The sequence below is a fragment of the Stigmatopora argus genome, chromosome 20 (assembly GCF_051989625.1).
Source record: "Stigmatopora argus isolate UIUO_Sarg chromosome 20, RoL_Sarg_1.0, whole genome shotgun sequence".
Taxonomy (NCBI): Eukaryota; Metazoa; Chordata; class Actinopteri; order Syngnathiformes; family Syngnathidae; genus Stigmatopora; species Stigmatopora argus.
The window spans coordinates 7,981,820-8,005,054 of NC_135406.1; the positions used below are offsets into that span (position 1 = coordinate 7,981,820).

General features: G+C 40.4%; 1 protein-coding gene and 4 non-coding genes across 5 annotated transcripts; 3 read left to right on the top strand and 2 right to left on the bottom strand.

Annotated features, from left to right (window-relative positions):
* Nucleotides 1-3,357: 3,357 nt before the first annotated feature.
* On the top strand, nucleotides 3,358-3,431 carry trnai-aau (transfer RNA isoleucine (anticodon AAU)). Its single transcript has one exon. It is a non-coding gene; the product is annotated as a tRNA-Ile (tRNA).
* A 314-nt stretch (nucleotides 3,432-3,745) lies between these two features.
* On the top strand, nucleotides 3,746-3,820 carry trnai-aau (transfer RNA isoleucine (anticodon AAU)). The gene has a single exon. It is a non-coding gene; the product is annotated as a tRNA-Ile (tRNA).
* A 14,034-nt stretch (nucleotides 3,821-17,854) lies between these two features.
* LOC144066152 (uncharacterized) lies at nucleotides 17,855-19,045 on the top strand. Its single transcript, XM_077589496.1, has 2 exons — nucleotides 17,855-17,865; nucleotides 17,912-19,045. Exons 1-2 carry the CDS (start codon nucleotides 17,855-17,857, stop codon nucleotides 18,735-18,737), a joined length of 837 nt encoding a protein of 278 aa, XP_077445622.1. The 3' UTR covers nucleotides 18,738-19,045.
* A 2,212-nt stretch (nucleotides 19,046-21,257) lies between these two features.
* On the bottom strand, nucleotides 21,258-21,369 carry LOC144066447 (U5 spliceosomal RNA). Its single transcript, XR_013297612.1, has one exon. It is a non-coding gene; the product is annotated as a U5 spliceosomal RNA (small nuclear RNA).
* Nucleotides 21,370-22,342: 973 nt separating this feature from the next.
* Nucleotides 22,343-22,533, bottom strand: LOC144066398 (U2 spliceosomal RNA). The gene has a single exon (XR_013297570.1). It is a non-coding gene; the product is annotated as a U2 spliceosomal RNA (small nuclear RNA).
* Nucleotides 22,534-23,235: the final 702 nt, after the last annotated feature.

Genomic DNA, 23,235 nt, shown 5'->3' on the forward strand with positions numbered 1-23,235 from the left:
TCAAAAATCGAGCAAACAGCAGTTATCGACATATTTGGAAGTCTCGCGTGGACTGCGTCCCCCAAATTCTAGACAGGAGGATCCGTGCTCGCGTACACACCTACCTCCATTCAGCACAATCATGTTTTATCCAGATATTTGGCAAAGACAGTGCGAGACAGCCCAGTCATCAAGTCACCTTAATGACAAGTACGCTTCTAAGTTTCCTCTCGTATAGAATTTGAAACCCCTCTTCTTGGCCACTCTGTAGTCAAACATTCATTTGGAAGGAAAACTTAAAGCATCACATAACAAACCCACACAGCGCAAAGACCTTTTCAAACATTCAGTAAGAGAGCAACTTTTTTGCTCAGTTTGTTGCCAATGTTTTATCCTAAGGACAGGAATTTCTTTTCTCATATTTAGATGTAATTTTCCATTGTTTTCACTTTTTTTACCTGTCTTGTTCAGTTGTTTTTTTAACTGGTAATGCATTTTCTTTTTGTTGAGAACATGCTCTCAAAGTGTATGAAAATAGAATGCAATTAATCACTTGTTGTTAATATTTGAAATAGATGACAAAAAGAAAAATTGACTAAATGTAATGAAGTAAAAATGAATTTTCCTATTTGACTATTTTCTGTTCCTTTTTCACAATGAATTTTAGGCCTTACCTGACATGTTTCGCGGTATCACTTCTGCCTTCATGAGAATGTCAAGGCATTTCAAAAAAACAATGCGTTTTTTTATCAAATTCCGATCTTGTGAAAATGATGCGATCAGGTCAGATTTCCGATCTGATTTTTGATCAGTAGGAATCCCTCAGGAGAAAATGAGAAAAGAGAAGTTTCACCGAATTACTAATTTTCAAGAACAAATTTTCACAGCAATGGTAACACTTGGAAGTGGGGTAGTTTGCTTCTACCAAAAAGAACTGATGTTTGTAGCACAGAATGGTTTCAATCCATTGAGCCCTGGATTATGGGCCAACCACGCTTCCGCTGCACCACTCTGCTTCTTCTGACATATTACTTCACAGTTCACAAGGTTACTCACAAAACTAATCAATCAAATCGAAGCAGATATACTGAGAGCACGTGGGTATTCCCACCTGCTGACGGAGCTCCTGAGGACCACCAGCGCAAGAACCTCGGTCTCGGCCGGGGACTGGCATAGCCTTGGTTAGTCCTGCTATTCACAGAGTCATCCATTACGCATTTAAAAATTTCCATTACAATAAAAAACGCGGTACGAGACATTCGGCCCCGGGATTTACAAATCAAGATACCATGTTGAATTTAAACTTGCACTTAAGCTAATAATACCCCACCGACGAATCATTACCTTGTCGTGGTGGTGGGGTTTGTGTGTCCCAGTGGTGGGGTTTGTCAGTCCCAGTGACCCTTGGAGCTATGTTGTCCAGAGCCTTGTACCCCTGGTAGGGTTATCCATGGCAAACTGGTCTGATGCGAAGGATCAGACAAAGAATGGCTCAGAAGACCTCTTATGATGAGCAACATTATTGGACGACATCTTCCCTCACCTGGACGCGGGTCACCGGGGCCCCACTCTGGAGCCAGGCCCAGAGGAGGGGAGCGATGGCGAGCGCCTGGTAGCCGGGCCTAGACCCATGGGGCCCGGCCGGCCGGGCACAGCCCGGAGAGGCGACGTGGGTTCCCCCTCACATGGGCTCACCACCTGTGAGAGGGGCCAAAGAAGGCGATCCCCGGCTGCAGAAACTATCTCTTGGGGCGTGGAATGTCACCTCCCTGGTTGGGAAAGAGCCTGAACGTGATGTTGAGAAATTCCGGCTCGACATAGTTTGGCTCAGCACTACACAGCTTGGGTTCCGGTACCACCCCTCTCAAGGGGGGTTGGACACTACCAGCATCCCTCCATCTTCGGGTGGGGGGACGGCACCTGATTTGTGTGCATGCACCAAACAGCAGTTCAGAGTACCTACCCCTTTTGGAGTCCTTGGAGGGGGTGCTGGAGAGTGCTCCTTATGGGGACTCCCTTGTTCTGCTGGGGGACTTCAATGCTGATGTGAGACCTCGAGGGAGTGATTGGGAAGAACGGCCCCCCTGATCGAAACCCGAGTGGTGTTCTATTGTTGGATTTCTGCGCTCGTAGTGGATTGGCAATAATGAACACCATGTTCAAGCATAAGGGTGTCCATATGTGCACTTGGCATCAGGACAGCCGCATGTCTTGGATACTCTGGTAAAGAGAGGGACGGAGCTGTCAACCGATCACAACCTGGTGGTGAGTTGGCTCCGATGTGGGGGCAGATGCCAGTGCAGCCCGGGAGACCTAAACGTTTCGGTACCCTATTAGAAACACTTTCAATTCCAACTCGCCGCTCCCCGCTCGACCTCACCCGTCCGAGCTCCCCGCTCGACCTCGCCCGTCCGAGCTCCCCGCTCGACCTCCCCCGTCCAAGCTCCCCTCATCTCCGTGCCGACTCGCCCGCCAGTCGCACCTGAGCCAAACCCAGCACATTGCTGTTTAGCTCAGTTAGTCAGAGCGTGGTGCTGAAAATGTTTAAGTCATGGGTTTGATCCCCAAACGGGCAAGACCTTTCTAGAGCATGGGTGTCAAAGTGGTGGCCCGGGGGCCAAATCTGGCCTGCTGCATCATTTTGTGCGGCCCGGGAAAGTAAATCATGAGTGCCGACTTTCTGTTTTAGGAAATTATTATAGATGTACATTACATTTCCTGATTTTCCCCTTTTTATAATTAATCATTGCAATTTTTAATCCATTTTTTTTCTTTTGTGTTTTTAGTTTAAATATACAAATATTTTCCATTTTCCAATTAAAAAATATTTAGTTTCCACTTGAAATAAAAAACATGATTAAAAGACATTTTCCAATACTAAGAAAAAAAGCTCAAATAAACATTGCTTTAGATCTATAAAAACTGACTATTTAGGGCTTTTGATCCAGTTCTTTTACTCCAATTTAGAAAAAATTAAAAAAAATCTAGATATTAGATCTAAAATGGTCCGGCCCACATGAAATGGCGTTGATGTTAATGTGGCCCGCAAACCAACCCAGGTTTGACACCCTTGCTCTAGAGTAAGTTAAAATTGCCTAAAATGATTTATTTTGCCGTAACATAACAGTTTAGCTATCTGATATTTGCACTTGCGGGCATCACACAAAAATCATGGCCACTTTGCACATAGCTGGTTAGCTCAGTTGGTCAGAGCGAGGTGCTAATAATGCCAAGGTCGTGGATTTGACCTCCATATGGGCCATGACCTCTCCGTAGTCATTTGAAATTGCCTATTCCAACTTCTTTTGCCGTAACATAAGTATTTAGCTAGCTGAAGTGTTGCATTTGCGTCATCATGCAAAAAAATGGCTTTTTCATGGCTGGTTAGCTCGGTTGGTCAGAGCGTGGTGCTAATCACGCCAATGTCGTGGGTTCGACCCCCGTACGGGCCATCACCTCTCCGTAGTCTTTTGAAATTGCCGACTACAACTTCGTTTGCCGTAACATAATTGTTTAGCTAGCTGACGTGTTGCATTTGTCTCATCACGCAAAAATCTCGATTTTATGGCACATGGTCAGTTAGCTCAGTTGGTCAGAGAATGGTACTAATGACGGCAATGTCGCGGGTTCGACCCCTGTACGGGCCACGACCTCTCTGCACCATTTGAAATTGCCAACTACAGCTGCTTTTGCCGTAACATAACTGTTTAGCTATCTGACGTGTTGCATTTGCGTCATCAGGCAAAAATCTGGATTTTCAGACACGTGGCCAGTTAGCTCAGTTGGTCAGAGTGTGGTGCTAATAACACCAAGGTCGTGGGTTCAACCCCCACATGGGCAATGACCTCTCTGTGATAGTTGAATTTGCCTAATACAACTTCTTTTGCCTAAATATAACATAATGTCTTGTCTTGATGTTTCCTCAGTTTCTGTGATCTGATAAATTCTCAGCTCCACAAGGCAGAAGACGCCACCCAGGATGTGAATCATCTCAGTGAGGGAATACTTGAGGTTTGTTCCCACCACATTTCTGTCCTTCCCAAATTGTTGTGAAATTAAATTTGTCTTCATACTCAAGCGGGCAGAACAGTGTTTCTCAACTTTGCTTAGCCTCCAATGAGGAAGCCTATAGAAAATGATAATAGGATTACTACAAGTGCAAAAATCTCCAAATAAAGATGTAAAAACTCTTAAAATAGAATCAATAAAATGCTGTAACAGAGTTGTCTATCTGTCTGGTAAGTTGACTGAGCTACCTTGCTAATTGCTAGCATGCGCGAGTATGAGTTTAGACACAGTTGGCGTATGTCTATCAATATTAGAATATAACAACACATCACAAAATATTTATAGTTTAGGATTGTGGTCACATTTTTCACTCTTTCATGGATATCTTTTTAACTTTATGCTAAAAGCTAAGCTAACCACAAGTGACATAGAACCCTTCTTGAGAGAGTAATTACTTGCCCAAGACGCTAAACAAAAAGTGCATAACCTGATGACAACACTTTTTTCACAATTGAATATAACTTTTACAAATGGAAGTATAGTTCTATAACCATAAAGATACAATTCAATCTTAAATTGCCGTCCAGAATAATTTATCGCATTTCCCTTCCCAGTACGTGTATGAGACCAACGAAAACAGCGACAAAGTGGTCCTCGGGAAAGGCACGTACGGGGTGGTGTATGCCGGCAGGGGCGTTAGCAGCCATCAAGAAGATTCCAGAAAAGGACAGCACGTGAGTGGATTGTTTGTCCTTCCACTTGACAGCCACTAACAAACACAAATATTCCCAGCCGCTCCACGAGGAAATCTGCCTGATCAAGCGACTGAAGCACCGGAACATCGTCCAGTATCTGTGCTCCCTCATCGAGGACTCTTTCATCAAGATCTTCATGGAAGAAGTCCCAGGAGGTTTGTAGACAAAGCAGTGTTGATGAATAAATCCCAAATACTGTATTTTCACAACTATAAAATGCACCTTGTGATAGGGTGCAGTCTCGTTTGAGGGTATAGTTTCAGTTTTTTGTCAATACATTGGACGCATCATCCGATAAGGCACTAGCATGACACTAGGCTTGCGTATGTTATGCTAGCCGCTAGCGTTTGTTATGCTAGCCGCTAGTGTATGTTATGCTATCCGCTAGCGTACCTATGTTATGCTATCCGCTAGCGTGCCTATGTTATGCTATTCGCTAAAGTACCTATGTTATGCTAGCCTCTAGCGTACCTGTTTTGCTAGCCGCTAGCGTACCTGTTAAGCTAGCCGCTACCGTATGTTATGCTAGCCACTAGCGTATTTATGCTAGCCGCTAGCGTACCTATGTTTTGCTATCCGCTAGCGTACCTGTTATGCTAGCCACTAGCGTATGTTATGCTATCTGCTAGCATACATATGTTATGCTAGCTGTTAGCGTATGTTATGCTATCCGCTAGAGTACCTATGTTATGCTATCCGCTAGCATGCCTATGTTATGCTATTCGCTAGTGTACCTATGTTATGCTAGCCTCTAGCGTACCTATGTTTTGCTAGCCACTAGCGTACCCGTTAAGCTAGCCGCTAGCGTATATTAAGCTAGCCGCTAGCATATGTTATGCTAGCCACTAGCGTATGTTATGCTAGCTGCTAGCGTACCTATGTTTTGCTATCCGCTAGCCTACCTGTTATGTATTCGGATTTTCTGTTTTAACAATTGGGAAAAACAACTGCAATGTGTCACTGTCAATCATGAGTACTGAAAATGCAAATTTGAACTAAATAAATCATACTGGAAAAAGAAAAATTGCTCCAGCGTCTATAACCCAGGAGACTTATTAAACAATTTCCAAAACGGGCCTTAATATGTGACTCAAAGTCATGTTTTGGTATACATTTCTGCAATATTGAGTACTTACTTGTGAGTACTAAGTGTCTTTCTCAAACTGATGAATTTATTGAATCCATATTGGCAGATTTACAAATAACACCTAGATAACTAATAACACACAAAAACGAAAATTAGCTTTAAAAAAATAGACAATTTGTGAAATAAAAGAAATACACAAAAATTGACAAAACACCTTGTTGGCTGAGTACCAAGAGGAATTAGCCTGGGTTTTATTCTTTATTTCTCTTTATATTACTTTAGCTTGCAACTTTCTGGCTGAGCTTGTCTCGTGCTGCCTTTCTCTTACCGAGAGCGCTTCTTCTGCTGCACTTATCTTCCCATTTAGCAAACGTACGCTCGCTCAAGCGCCACTGCACCCACTACAGGAGGTATGGTGAAACTGACATTAAAATACACAAAAAAATACAGTGAAACTAAAATGTGGCAGTTACATTTCAATTGCCAGATAAGTTTAGTTACATGCCAATCAAATCCGTTTGGATAAATATAAAAGTGTAATAGAACTACAAAATGAACCCAAAGTCAGTTCTGGTGAAGTTGTTAACTGCGCAAGGAAAAGGAGTTCTCCCCTTTGTGGATTCTCATGTGGGTTCTTAAATTTTGCTTTTGAGAAAAGGCAAAACGACCACAAAACGAGCAGGAAAATTGTTTTTCACCAGTGTGGGTTCTCGTGTGCCTTTTTAAATGTTCCTTTTGAGAAAAGGCTTGACCACAAACTGAGCACGAAAATGTTTTTTCGCCAGTGTGGGTTCTTGTGTGACTACTAATTAAGCTTTTCTTCCGTGTGAATGTCTGACCACAAACTGAGCACGAAAATGGTTTTTCACCAGTGTGGGTTCTTGTGTGGCGTTTTAACTTGTGCTTGAGAGAGAAAGATTTACCACAAATCGAGCACGAAAACGGTTTTTCACCAGTGTGGGTCCTTGCGTGGATAATTAAGTCCTGCTTTCGAAAGCAAGCGTGACCACAAATTGAGCAGGAAAATGGTTTTCCACCAGTGTGGGTTCTTGTGTGGCTTTTTAAGTTTGCTTTCTGTGTGAATGTTTTACCACAAACGGACCACAAAAACGGTCTCTGCCCAATGTGGGTTGCCATATGTCTTTTCAAAGTAAACATTTTACCAAAGGTTTTCCCACACTGAGAACATTTGCAGAGTATCCCGCTACTGGGATTTTTCTTAAGACCTTCATCGTCATCATTATCATAAAGCAGGTCGTCACTATCTGATGGAGGAGCAATAAAAGCTTCTTCTTGCCATCCTTTTGTTGAGTCGCTGCCGTGCAGAGTGTTAGAATTATTATGGAATATTCTATATGTGTTGTAAGCATTTTTTAATAAGTAATAAGGCTATAAACCAATTCATGGAACCATGGACACTTTTCCTCCACATCGTCTCCTCAAGGCCCCACAGCTCGAGGACACATTGTTTTCACACACACTTTTCGGCAGAACACAACGGGACTGTTTTGACGGGACTCCAGCAGAAGATGGCGATAATCGCATTATTGTTTGAAAATACGGCTTTGCTTTGTTTACCTTGAAAGCATTCCTCACACTGTTGTTTTTCTAACCAGCGAGGGTGTTATTGTACTGATTACATAACCATGTTTTTCGAGTGTCGCGATTAAATACAATGATTCAGTTACTGCAATTCAGAATGCACTGGGGGCTAAGACGACGTCACAGCGCATTTTCCTTGCAAGTTGTAAGCAGAGTTTGTTGAAAGATGTTTTTCCTTTTTTAATTAAATATTACTAATAATGATTTAAAAGGTTTGAATCATTATTCCAACATTTGGTCCTTCGAGTAGCCGGGGTCAACACATCGATAGGGAATCCAGACGCTGCAGTTTAATATCTGGAGTGACCGTGCACGGCGAGAATCCCTTTTCCAGGCCGGACTATTTCTCAGCAGCGCCTGTTTTCTAATCGGTTGACGACTATCCTCTTGGTAAGCATCTTTCGACATTTCTGCCGAGCCCGCGTGTGATGGCTGCATATTGTTGACGGGTTCCGAGTGCGTGAAGGGCATCACACGCGAAGGCCTTATTTTGAGAAGTAAGGCTCGCGTCCTGGGGATTAGCGATTTTAAAACCCTGGGTATACTAGTCGATGCCAGGTAACGAGACAGAGCATGAGTCTATAAAACTTGGGGCAGTTCGGGGTGTCCTGTACCGCGGTCCGGATAGGTACAAATATAACTCTGACAGTATATCAGGCTAGGGTATACATTTGTGTTGCGTGTGTTACGTGTGTCGTTCCGCGGAAAAAGAATTTGCTAACTGATAACTAAGTGCGAGCGCGCTCCCTTCTAAAAATGGGCAGCGCAAATGTAAAAGCGGCTATTGACGACGATCCAAAGATGCGTCTGCCGTGTAAAGATTGGAAATTTGTTGAAAATCAAAGCGCTACAAGGGTTAAACACCTAAACTTATGGATAAATAAATATGGATTTGCTGGCCAGCTTAATATGCATAAGATATTGATACTGCAGGATAAAATACGTGCTAAGCATGGGGGAAATCTTAACAAAATGGAGCAGGAGGGATATAATGATACCCATTATTGGTTTATGATACATGGGTTAAATCAGTTGATAACGGTGGGACTGGAGACACAGAGGCTGTGTTATTCCACAGAAAAGAGGACGGCTAGCCCGGTGGGGAAGAAGTGTGTTGTTGTCGTTAAAAAGGAGGGCCCCCTCCGACAAATATGACCAGGTCGGGAGGGCCCGTGGGGGACATAGGGAGAAAACGCTATCTCCCCAGCCTGGGGCGCCGCCAATGAGTGATGTGGTTATTGAACGATATCCCATGATCGAAGTTGCTGATACTAATGTGGGCAAGGAGCAGGCTCCTACTAAATTTGGATGTTCGAATCCAAAAGCTGATGGTGGCCCGTTGTGTCATGACGGTGGTAATTTGAATTTGTGAGTGCATGAACTGATTGATCGGGTTACGGGGAAGTTTAAAACAAAAGTTAATTATACCGTGATCAGCAGAGCTAAGCAGAGGGATGGTGAGCCTTTTGCAGAATATCAAATCAGGATGACGGCTTGTTTTAAGGCCAACAGCGGCCTCGCTGAAGACCACGCGGTGGGCAGCATTTATCAGGAGCAGCTAAAAAATGTGTTGCATGCTCATTCAAATGTGTTGCATGCTCATTCAAATTATACTTATATATATTACATATATCGCGTGATTGCCTGGACAAAAATGTCTCTAAAAACAAGGCAGGCCTGCTCAAAATGATTTGAATGAGGATTTTGAACATGAGGATGTTGAGCAAATTTTAAACCAGATATCACATTCTTTGGGATTGAATTCAATTGGATTTTTTTGTGTGATGCTGAAAGTTGTAAAATGGCAATTAAAATGGTTATTTCAAAGAATGAAATGGCTTATTGTGGCTTATCCTGGTTTCGTTCCCGTCTGCTAGCGGGAATATTTTGGTTAACAGAAATACAAAACAGCAAATTAAATGTTTAGCGGGGTTGCCAAAACTGCGTTTTGGTCAGACTCTAAACTTGCCGAATAATGCTTTGATTGCGGGGGGAGCGCTCTGTTTTGATGCGGCTGAATATTACAATAATTGGCCTTGGGGGTGCTGAAGCAAACTTGAGGGCAGAAATGGGTTTTGCTATGATATAGTTGTGCTTGCAGCATATTGTAATTTAGTCTTCTCTAAAAAATAATTGCTCACAGGAGGCACAAGAGGGGAAGCATTGGGCACAAAGAAAAGAGAGCACTTAGGAATGTCAACATTGATAAGCTGCTTCTGCAGCGAGCGTGAAGGTCACAGTCAGCGGGTAAGGGCGCGCTTCCGTTTAAACATTTCAGAATAAGAACAAAACATGGTCTGCAAGGGATGCAGAGTTCCGCGATTATCTTCGCATTTATTTTTGGGATTTAATCAGAAATGTCTTTCGAGGTGATAGAAGATCTGTTTGGCTTTGGAATTGGGAATAATACTGTTATTATTGGTTTCTTTTTACTTTAATATAGGAGATTGGCTGGTTAAAGAAAAATGAATGGATTTTTTACAATATTATGGCATATTGGTTACAATTTGTGGGTCCTTTATTAAGCATTGAAAATTGTAATTAGGAAATGCCTAGTAAAAGGTGGATTTCACTAATTTAATTATTGTAGATTTTTTCTTGTGGTAACAGGGAGCTATAAGAAATGGCTCTTATCTTAAGTAAACATAGTATGGGGTGATTTGCAATTTATGTCTTAGGTATTAAGAGTTATTTGGTTGTTAAAGAAATCAGACATGAAATTAACAATGCGGAAATGAGAAATTTCATGACATTCGTCCAAATTGTTAGGTAAATTGAACCTGGCTGGGGTAGATAAGATAATTGGTTAAGGATAGGCATAGTTTCCCTAGAAGAAACATGGAGCGTCTTTAGGTGCACAAAAGACTTTCCTTGTTTGACCTGAAGGGGGCGTATGCTTTGGTAGGTCATATTGATGACTATTGGGACGTTATTACTGTCTATTGCTTTAGGGGCATACACATTAAGAATTTAGCCAAAACTTACTGCATTGCAATTATGGGGTTAATACAACTGAATGTTACGGTGATAACGATGGGCAATAACAAGCTTAGATAAAGGGGACTATCTACAACAAAGTCTGGTAGAGCCTTTCATGGTGGGAAACAAGTGATGAAATAATGTCTATGTTTTAAAAATAACATCTCCAAATTATAAAATATCAACCTTGGGGAAATGCTTTAAGTAGATGGGTTGATTAGAATGGGCAAAATTCGATAACATTGAAAGGGGGTGAGATAAAGTTTTTACAAACGGTTAAAATACAAAAAGGGGGTGTGTGTGTGTTTCAATGTGTCACAACTTTTCCGTTATTACATTATTGGCGAATAGATGGTTAATCACAGCCACTCGCAGGGCAGTCCACATGCTAACTGACTGGGATAAGGGGCGGTGGCAATTGAACAAATTTCTATTTTTAGATATGTGGCATGTGAAACTAATACATTAATTATCTAGTTTCTTCAGGCATCAATCTTGCGGTTCGAGGATCTACTAATGCGGAGTGGATCCAGACCTTCCGGAGTGTGGAGTATTCCTGGTGTCCTCAAGAATTCGTAGGTTTTCTCTGGGTACTCCAGTTTTACTCCAACAAACCAAAATTGTGGATGGTTGGGGGAGCACTCAAAGCAAATTCCTTGATTATGAGTGCGAGCGTGGATGAGTGTCTGTCTTTTGTGTTTTAATTGGCTGGCCACCAAGATATATCAATATTCTAATATCAAGGTGGAATATTTCTGAAATCGCTGATAAGCCTTTCAAGGACGGCGGTGGCAGAGTAGGACAGAAACAATAAAGAAAAGAATTTCGCCAAATGAAATTTTTAATTTCTGTAATGGGAAATTTTGGGAACCTGGGGGACTAAACAAAAACAAAAGACTTATCTGGGAGGGCTGCCATTTTGAGTCATGGTAAATTTCATGCCTCAAAAAAGGGGGAGGTTATATATTCAATCTATATGCAGATATATGGCAAAAACACGGGCGATTCCCCCTTATGTCAAGCTACAAAAGCTACATATCCATTTCAAAGGATACACATGGATTTTATAGAATATGTGTGGTACATAACAGTCCTAAAACAGATTGGGGAAACCTTGTTGCAGAAACTGGTCTAGATTGGCAAGCTTGGATGACACACGTGTGCGAAAAACCATCAGGCCTTCGATAAAATTAACCCATACGGTGGGGCATTACAAATCATAATTCAGACTGACAAATTAACTTGTGAATCTTTGTCTGACGTTTTTCCTAAGTCCATGGGTAAGAAGGTCGTCAGAGATGGAAACACCCGGATCCGCCATAGTAAAATTAAAATCTGAGATGACCAGAGAATTCATTTCTGCAACGGGGAGTTCCCAAACGGGAGGCGGTAAGAAATAATTGGTTATTGTTGATGGAAAATGCAGCTATTATAAATCAAACCTGTATCAAACCTGTATCAAACCTGTATCAAACCTGTATAACATGTATGGGGGGCCGACCTCTCTTAAGAGTAGTACCCGCGCAAATTACCCCTGATTGTGTAAAGGAGATAATGACAAGAGATGTAAGCCCAAAATGTATGAAATGGAATAATGTCTACCCAGTTACAACGGCAGCAAAGGACAAGCCTAACTTTTCAACACATGTCGCGTTTAATCATTTTACCTGCTTAGTCCTCACAGGGCACGGTCCGGCACTGGGAGCGATAAATGTGACGTGGTGTGCCCACATCCTAAAACAGACTACACCCCTGATTCCACGTTCTGACCTATGGTGGTGGTGGGGTCAAAACAAATTATACGACTCCTGTCAAAATGACAGCAGGACTTTGTGCCTTGGTCTCACTGCTATTACCAGTGTCTGTTTTTCCATCTACAGTAGAGGAGATACAATTGGCTGCACAGAAATCCAGTATGATGGCGGGCCCCTCGCGACGGCGTCGCATGGAGAGAGGGACATACATTGATGCGATTGGCATCCACGAGGATGAGTATAAGTTGGCTAATCAGATCGCAGCAGGTTGGGAGTATATTTTTCTTTTAATTACTCCAAACAAAAATGATTGGATAAATTACCTGCATTACAATGTCCAAAAACTTGGAAATTATACTGAACAGGGATTTGTGGCGATAAAGGAACAACTGGCAGCCACTAGTCTGACGGCGTTCCAGGATCGTGCAGCGGTTGAAATGCTTCTTGAAGGAGCAGGGGGCGTATGCAACGTTTGAAAATGTTGCACTCAACAACACGCCCCCCACTGGGTCCCACACCAGGGCCAACGATGGCCTGCAGACCCTAAACCGCAAGATGAAAAAGCATCCTGGAGTAGAATGATGTCCGCTGACAGATTTGTGGCCTCACTAATAATGATTTGGCCTAATTTGTGGTAGCCCTTTTTGCTACGATTTTGACATTATGTGGGTGTTGTATTATTCCCTGCTTAAGATCTTTGATGAGCCGACTTATAACCACTACGATTGCCCCTACAAATTCCAAATTGCATGAATTATATCTCCTACTGAAGAAACGTGCTGACACTAACAGTGAATTCCAGGAGCATGGTAATTACGAGGATGGATTGGACGAAAATGATCTTGTGTTCTGATATCCCTCTCATTTTGAATTTGTCATAAAATGAATAACAAACATATAGTAAAAGGAGGGAATGTTAGAATTATTATGGAATATTCTATATGTGTTGTAAGCATTTTTTAATAAGTAATAAGGCTATAAACCAATTCATGGAACCATGGACACTTTTCCTCCACATCGTCTCCTCAAGGCCCCACAGCTCGAGGACACATTGTTTTCACACACACTTTTCGGCAGAACACAACGGGACTGTTTTGACGGGACTCCAGCAGAAGATGGCGATAATCGCATTATTGTTTGAAAATACGGCTTTGCTTTGTTTACCTTGAAAGCATTCCTCACACTGTTGTTTTTCTAACCAGCGAGGGTGTTATTGTACTGATTACATAACCATGTTTTTCGAGTGTCGCGATTAAATACAATGATTCAGTTACTGCAATTCAGAATGCACTGGGGGCTAAGACGACGTCACAGCGCATTTTCCTTGCAAGTTGTAAGCAGAGTTTGTTGAAAGATGTTTTTCCTTTTTTAATTAAATATTACTAATAATGATTTAAAAGGTTTGAATCATTATTCCAACACAGAGGCTCCGCCCCTCTGCCGGCCACGCCTAGATCAACTTCACTCTTGAAAGGCTCAGCAGTTGACCAAGTGACATCTTGCTTCTCCTCCGTTTTGATTGAAAGTTGCTCTTCTCTCTTTTGCTCTTTAAAATGTTAAAGTGTTTGCAGGCTCCGCCCCTCCGCTGGCCACGCCAAGATCATCTTCTCTATTCAAGGACGCACCAGTTGACCAGGTGACATCTTCTTCCTCCCTTTTTTTTATTTTAAGTTGCTATTCTCTCTCTCTGTCTTGAGGGAACTCTGGCTCCTCCTCTTCGATTTGAGGGGGCTCAACATCCTCTTTGGCACCACAAAACTCTGACACCTTCCCATCAGGACCAAGATATTTTCTGAAACCTGCAAAGACCCCAAGATAAATTATATATTTTATAAACTGTCTATTATTCTATCTAGAGGTTCTTTATGTTAGACTGGTAATTAAGTCTTATACTTATATTTGCAGTGGTTAGGCTGGAAAGAAAGGACTAATATGCTGGTCGCTACAGTAACGAAGCTAAACAGAAGAGGATGCCATACATTTGTGATGTTGTCAACATAGCACTACTGTAGTATTCTCATCAATAGCCAAAGGGGTTTAAACGTTTTTTTAAAGTGTATTTCACTAAAAAAGGACTATTGGTCAGTAAAGTAACCTCACAGGCCCTTGAAGTTTTTCCAAATCTTTTTTGAGCCTCTTCTTTGCAGATATTCTCTTGTATTTTTGAGATTTTAATTTATTTGGAATCCTTTTAGAAAAGAGTGAAGCATCAAATATAAATTTTAATCATTTTTAATTAAAAAGGAAAAATGACAGCTATTCTTTTTTTGTTGACATTAAAAAAAATGGAAAAAGAGCCAACATTCAGTTTTATCGATTTATTTTTCTAAATCAATAATTTTGAAATATATTTTTGGATTGAAATAAGTGGGAGAAAAAAAGCTGTTTTTAGAGTTCTTAAACAAAGGAAACATTATATATATAAATATATATATATATAAATATATATAAATATATATATATATATATAAATATATATATATATATAGCCTTTTTATGATTTCATATTTTTATATGCATTACAGTATGAAAATGGGAAATAGTTGTTATGATTTGTCCTTTTCCCATGATTTATTCTGCATGGTTTTGTTTGTACTGTTTTATTGTCTTAAAATCAAGCTTGTACCTTCTGTCGACCTGAGAATTTTTAAATAAATCAATTGCAGCGCACAAAAAAGTCCTTTTATAACACATTGAGAGAATATATAAATATAAAAAGTGAACCCACCTTCTAGTATGTGAAGAACAACTTTTGCATGCCTTATTTTGCAAACAATCGAGTGTTCCTCGTGGAACACCCACACGGGAATTCTGATGGAGGCACCTTTGATTGATGCTAGCAGGCTAAACTAAAGTAGACCGCAAAGCTTCAACGAGCCTTTAGACGCCTTGAAGATGATGTTGACTGAAACTTAAGACGGAAGAGTAGTTAAGCAAGACACATCGGCCACGCGTGGGTTTAGTTAAGTGGTGGAAATTGAGGAAAAACTTGGCGCGCTACGGTCACGACAAGATTGTGACTGGGGACGGAACCTTGACTTTTGGGGTTGCGCATGCGCGGAACATTGCGTCACTTCTGCAACTCGAGCGTCACTTCTTTCGGTGGCATTAGGTTTATTAAAAACAAGAGAGTCGAACATAGGAAATAATTATTCTTCAAATGGTCTGACATGGTTGGAATAAAAATACTTTCATAGGTTTGAATTTACGACATAAGTCACCATGAAGAAGGTTGCGGCTCAAAAGGAGGCGACGCAATATGCGCAAGCGCAGAACAAATCGAAAAATCAAGGAACCATTGCTGTTTTGCCAAATTGAATCACGAGAGATGAAGTTCTTCAACGAAAATGTACCAACTCCCACGAATAATTCCCTTATTTGCTTAAATGAATTGAATTTGTGAGAACAAATAAATGACTTAAAGTGCGTCCATTATATAACTGGGTCCAAAGGAGGCGGGGCTACGGTCCAGATGGAGATCAAAGCGAGTGGCGTCACCAGGAGCTCTTTGCTCTTTGATGTCACCTATCAAAGCGCGTGGCTCTTTGCTCTTTGATGTCAACTGCGCAAATATGCAGCATCCAGAGGATGGCATTCAGTCAGATGATGCAGTTGGACGTCCTCGACTCATCTGGAGACACGAGACTCATTTGGACAAACTTTTGGAAACAATGAAAATCCTTCAAGGTTAGTTGGTTTCAACTTTGAGATAGTTTAGCCATTGACTGAGTGAAAGAGTCCTGCTCACATGTTGGCGTTTATTTACTTGTGATGTAAAAAAGTGACTGAAAAATATAAAATTTAGTGTGTTCAGATTGTAAAAAGTGGCCAGAAGCTTTTACTATACTTTAATTTGTGGCTTTTTCTGAGCTTTGTCTTTGTTTGGTCGGTCGTAGTCGTTATGCTTGGTGCCAAGTCATGGAGATGTTTTTATTTCATTTGCGACATTTTTTGACGGATAATATTGGTGTTTGCAGCCAGCTCATTTTAGACATCTTTAAAAAACAGCAATTTTGACCTAATTGCACTTTTGCTTCCTATTTAACCAATTGATATTCATCATTTAGTTTTGTTAAGTCGAAAACAACATTTGGGATATCGTAATGTGCCAAACCCTCAGCCATAAATTGCCTAAATTCCAATTTATTAACTTAAACAGTGAACGCATTCAGCTCAATATTAAATTCATCATCGTGTACGGGTAAATTGGTCATGCAGGGGGGCTTTTTATCATGCTGTCTTTGCTGTCGTGCTAATTATGTTTTACGTTTTTATACCTTTGTTGTCCCGGCTGGGTTGGCTGTTTGCCCCCGCCTCCACCCTCACTTTCACTATCGATGGGCCGTTTGCTTTTGTATTCCCTTCAAAATATTCCGACAATGATGCACACAAATGTCCTCACAATAGGATAACGCACTTCCACTTGCCAACGAGAAGTAGTCTTAAATTAGCGATCGCTCCGTTAACGGGAGCTAACAGGCTAAGGGGGGGGAAAACACTGAAAAAAACGCTCAGTGCTCGCAGAGACGTTACAAAGAGGTATAGTTGCGACCAGAGATATTACACGAGGAGTTGCGGGGGAGAGAGCCAGTGCCCCTGACCGTTCTTATGAGCAGCCAACGAGAAGTAATATACTATACTGCGCGTATTAGCGATCCCCCCGGCATTAGCCGGAATCCGGCATCTCATTAATCCCCCAAATAATAATAGACCTGCTACTGAATAAAAGATAATGGTTTTTAATGCCTCCCCTTTGGCCAAAGCCTTTTAACTAAATTAAAATCTAAAACATAAAAGAGAATGTTTACAATGAAAAGGCTCCAAAAAAGATTTGACTAATTTTAAGGAGCTACATCACCAGTGAAGAAACTTTTCTGACCAATAGTGCCATACTTTGAAAAATGCACCTATAAACAGTTTTCAACTCATGTTGCTGTTGACTAGAAAACTACAGTAGTAAGTACTGCATTGTGACGAAATGAATGTATGGCGCCCTTTTCCGTTTGGTTTCATTTCTGTGAACAAGAAATTCAGTCATTTATATTTGGAAAATGGTTAATCATTTATCTTTGTGTCTTTGCAGGTTTCAGAAATGATCTTGGTGCTGATGGGCATGAGTCTGTTGACCTTGAAGGGGAAGTTGAGCTCCCCCAAATCAAAGAGGAGGAGCCAGAGTTCCCTCAACAACAAATGGGAGACGAGCAACGTCCAATCAAAAGAGAGGAAGATCATTTCACCTGGTCACTTGGTGAGTTCGTGAAGAGGGAAGATGTTCTGGGCGTGGCCAGTGGAGGGGCGGAACCTGCAAACACAGGAACATGGCCCCTAATTAAAGAGGAGGAGCCAGAGTTCCCTCAACAGTGCAAAAGAGAAGAGCAACCTCCAATCAAAAACGAGGAATGTGTCAAATGGTCAACTGGTGAGCCTTTCAAGAGTGAAGATGATCTGGGCGTGGCCAACATAGGGGCGGAGCTTCTGAGCAGCAGCTCAACAGAAGGATGGCGAGCAGAAAATTTAATTGCTTCTTTATCAGATGGCAACGACTTGCTTTTTGACGATGATGATGTTGAAGATGTTAAGAAAAATCCCAGTGGTGACAAACTTTGCAAATGCTTTCAGTGTGGGAAAACTTTTGGGAAAAAGTCTTCTTTGAAAACGCATATGAGGAGCCACACTGGGGAGAAACCCTTATGTACAGTTTGTGGTAAAACATTTACACACAAGGGAAAATTTAAAAGACACACAAGAACCCACACGGGTGAAAAGCCATTTTCGTGTTCAGTTTGTGGACAAAGATTCACACGGAAGGGAGACTTAATTAGTCATGCAAGAACCCACACAGGTGAAAAACCATTTTCGGGTTCAGTTTGCGGTAAAGCCTTTTCTCACAATGAATCCTTAAAAATCCACATAAGAACCCACACTGGTGAAAAACCATTTGCGTGTTCAGTTTGTGGTAAAACATTTACACACAAGGGAAACTTAAATAATCATGCAAGAACCCACACTGGTGAGAAACCATTTTTGTGTTCAGTTTGCGGTAAAAGATTTACAGAGAAGGGAAGCTTAAAAATCCACATAAGAACCCACACTGGTGAAAAACCATTTTCGTGTTCAGTTTGCGGTAAAGCCTTTTCTCAAAAGCAACACTTAAAAGACCACACAAGAACCCACACTGGCGAAAAACCATTTTCGTGTTCAGTTTGTGGTCAAAGATTCACACGGAAGGGAGACTTAATTAGTCATGCAAGAACCCACACTGGTGAAAAACCATTTTCATGTTCAGTTTGTGGTCAAAGATTCACACGGAAGGGATACTTAATTAGTCATGCAAGAACCCACACTGGTGAAAAACCATTTTCGTGTTCAGTTTGCGGTAAAGCCTTTTCTCAAAAGCAACATTTAAAAAGACACTTAATAACCCACACTGGCAAAGAAACATTTTCCTGCTCAGTTTGTGGTCGAACATTTTCCCATAAGAGAAGCTTAAAAGAACACTTATTAAACCACACTGGAGAACAATGTCTTCCTGCTCAGTCTGTGGCCACAAATTCGCTACAACAGCCCAATTAAAAAGCTACACAATTGAAAAACCTGAAAAGAAGACTTAACAACCCGCAGAGGAGAAAAGCCCTCTTTTTGCTCAATTTGTGGCAGGAATATCTTAAAAACACAATTACCCACACGTCGGAAACCTTTTTCCTGCTCAGCTTCTTGCCAGAGATTTTGTCGTAAGGATAGACTTAAAAGACGCAAATGTGTTGTAATAAGCAGTGGCCAATCACGGCTTTGCTTGCTTTTTCAAATTCTGTATGAAAGATCATTGTAATCGAAGTATAATTGTATTTTTCAGTCTGAAAATCTTGTTTACACTTTTTAATCTGTAATTTAACGTGTCATCTTTTTGGTAGTTTCAATAAAGCTCTCTTTTTGGTGAAAAATACTTTTTGGGTCTTTTTGTTGACAAAATCAGCCTTCCAAATTCAAAGGTAACAAAAAAGTGAAGCGTTATTTGCTCAGATTTAATGAATACATTAATTGGAACAATTTGACAAATTATTATATAAAAGATTGTTTTCTTTCTACAGGTGTGAAAATACGGTAACTTCATGTCTGTAATTAACGGTAAATTGTTTTTATCTTTTTGATGTTGAAGGGGATTATTGGTAGATTTTTATTTTATGTGTAACTATTGGAAAAACATTGAGTAAGAAAGTTTTATAGGAGATGATAGACAAACTACAAAGGGAATGTAATGTTAAATGTTTGCAAAAGACTACTAGATTGGGGTATTATTCACATTATTGAATGAATTTGGAGTTCTTGATTAGCATGCATTTTATATGGCTTAATTGCTGCAAAGGGTACAGGCTTAATATATTAATCCTTGCCAACAGGGGAAGATGGTTGTTCAATTCTATTTAAAAATATACATTTATTTATTTGTTTCTGAATGTGAATGTAACTATTGCAGGGAACGAGTGCCCTTTTTTGTGTGCCAGGCTGGAGAGGTGGTTTTTAAACTCCTGTGAAGAATCCAGCTTGGTTTTCCTTTTGTATTTTTTTCCTTTTTTTTTAGGTTACACAGTCTTTCTATTGTTTTGGAATCAAGTCGACCTTATGTTCACTTCTGAGAAGTAAGTAAACTTTGTATATGGAGGAAGCCAGTCTAGCTATTTATTACAGTACAGTAATACCTCGACATACGAGTGCCCCGACATACGAGCAATTTGAGATACGAGTAAATTTTCGAGCAAATATATATCTTGAGATATGAGACAAATTTTGATATACGAGCATACAGCGGACCCGAGAGGCTGCTCATAAGAACATCATGGGCACTGTCTTTCCCGTCGCAAGGCCCTCGTGTAATGTCTCCACGAGCACTGGCCGAAGCGTTGCATTTTTTCAGTGTTTTTTTCCCGTTAGCCAATGCGAATGGCGGAGGAGTTTGCTCGATAATACGAGAGGAGTATAATACTTCTCGTTGGCAAATGGTCCTGTGTTATCCTATTGTGAGGACATTTGTGTGCATCATTTTGGGAATATTTTGAAGGGAAGACAAAATCAAACAACTGTCAATATTGACAGGCAAATAGAGCCAATCCGGGAGAAGAAAGGTATCAAATGTCAAACAAAATTAGAATTAAGTTTAGTGTTAGGTTCGATTAAACTTATTTTTGAGTGTGTCTGCATCGTAATCCAAGTTCATTTAAATTTGTTTGTTATGTTACGAGCGTGTTGCCGTGCAAAAAGTATCTGTCTAATTTTACTACTATTAAACACATTTTAGTACTATTAAACCACTGTTACTTTGTTAATAGATGGCAAATTAGAACAAATAAAAATGTTTTTCCAATACAATATCCTGTTTTTGGTGTTTTTTTAGAGGCTTGGAATAAACTAATTTGTTTTTTGTTCATTTCAATGGGAAATGTTCTTTCGAGTTACGAGAATATTGACATACGAGCTCAGTCCCGGAACGAATTAAGCTCGTTTGGAGTACGTATCCTACTTGATGATGGAGCCCATCCCCCACACAGTTCCTGTTGTTTTGTTTGGTCGGGTATGCACTTTGCTAGTCACATCTAGTGTTGTGCAGAACATTAATGCAGTCATTAAAAATTTGCATGAAACTGCTAATTGGGAAGTAGAGAGTCAGAATTTTAAATCGTGTGATAATTTTTTGTTCTTAGTTTGTCGAGATAATGATTTTAAACAAACAAAAAAGTCTGAACAAAGGCACAAATCAAAATACAACTACAACAAAATAGCAATTCTCTAGAAATCACATTTTTATAATCTCTAACAAAATTATGCTTCGAAAAATTGAAAACCAAATAGAGAGTATTTTTGAAAAAATACAAAGTTAAAAAAGGGAAACGTACACCTGAAAACCGCCTCTTCAGAATAGTATAGATTAAAACACTCAGGAATTAACATCAACATGTACTTATTATTTTTACTTAATTGAACAAAGTCAGATGCTTGAGGACGTAAACAGTGTGCAAAAATTCAAGCAGTGAAATTGCGTGAAAAAAACTTTAACCCAGATTAATATTAAATACATATTTAGTTTTGACAGAGACAGGAAGCTTTACTAGCACAGAGCATCAAAGATTTGATTGAAAATCTTATTGTTCCTCTCCACAGAAATTTTTTGTAAAAGGCAAAACATTTGTGCGATTTGAAGAGAAGCAAGAGTGAATTGATGAAGAATTGACAGAACAAACTACGTCTATCTCCGCAATAGTAGTTTAATACAGGCTAAAGCACTAAAAACTAGTGCGTGGTTCCAATCCATTGAGCAGCCAATCACATTGCAGAAGCTGTATTATGCAGCCAATCACGTTTCAGCACCTGTATTTGGCAGCCAGGGGATTGGAGAGCGTTGTGATATAATATGATCCAGGGCGTACGTGCATCCTTTGGGTGTAAATGCGTTGGACTTAATGTTGTAGTGAAATTAGTAATTAAACCAAATGATCCAAAATAGAGGTGTGATCGTGAGCCCGACCCCGCCTCTCTCACAGACTTTTTTTTTAAATAGATGTTTATAACAATGTATAATGAAACGATGTGTTCACTAAACTAACAATACTTGTGATAAAATAAATAATTTGGATTAAACAGGAGTTGCAGAGCCAGAGCATGCTTTAAGCACGTCACGTGAAGGCTGCCTGCCCTCTTAATAATCTTCCCGTCCGCAAATCCGCATCTATTTTGACCTGGTATCCCCAATATGGGGGAGCAAGAAGTTAAGGATAAACTACAGTTAGGAGAAGTGAAATGACAAATGCCCCGGTAAAAGTGAGGTGTGGAAAAGCTTCAAATTGATTGTTGAATATGCTACAGAAACTTACGTTGGTTTCGCTGAATGTAGTCAATGTGGCGTTTTGCTTTCATATTACAGCAAAACCTCGACACTGAGCAGTCATTTAAACAAGCTGTACTGGCAAAAATGATGATTGTCAAACCTATATATTATTATATAAGATGTGAATGTTTATACAGTCTTGTTGAACTTAGATTTTGTTAGAAAAGAAAGGCTTTAATTTGTTAATTTAAATCAACCCTCATCCTCATGAATAATATATGAAATTTCAGATTCGTTTCTGTCGTTTCAATCATTAAACTTAGGAATTTCAAGAGTAAGTATATGTATTTTGACAAATAGAGAGGGTTGCATCTCTCATGGAGATACTGCAATACCAGGATGATGCGTGGAGTGGAAGGATCAAGCTCCTATTCCATCACCTAGTCCCAAATATCAATTCAATATATGGTCCCCATTTAGGAGACATAACAGCTATTAAACAGATAAGAAAAGATACTACACTTGATCTTAGTCAAAAGGCCGATAAGCCATATTCCTTAAACAGGCGCAAAGGACGACTTCATTCCAGATAATTCAACCTAAAATAGTGGAAACACACGTTGGATGTCAATAGTAACATACATTTACGTATACAACAAACTACAACGACACACGTTTAGTGCAATAACAGGGAAACTCATCTCATCACATTTTCTGAACCGCTTTATCCTCATTAGGGTTTGCAGGGGGTGCTGGAGCCAATCCCAGCTGTCTCCGGGCCAGAGGCGGGGGTCACCCTGAATCGGTGGCCAGCCGATCGCAGGGCACAAGGAGACGGACAACCATGCACTGTCACACCCATACCTAGGGGCAATTTAGCGTGTCCAATCAGCCTACCATGCATGTTTTTCGGAATGTGGGAGGAAACCCACACAGGGAGAACATGCAAACTCCACACAGGTGGACGTTACCTGGATTGCTGCACTTGTCATAAAGCTAATTGGACGAAATTGATTTTGTTCTTTTTCATACCAACCTGCACAACCCCCCCCCCCCCCTGGTGGAATTATATTTGTCATAAAAAGGAATTATTAACATTTAGGCATAATGGAATTAGATTGTGTGCAAATATATTATAAAAAGGGGGGATGTCAGGATTATTTCATATTATAAGTTTGCTTGCAACAAAGAATATGCTTTGCTTTACCATTAAACTTACTTTGCTATCTTTGATTAAAGTAAAATGATGTATAA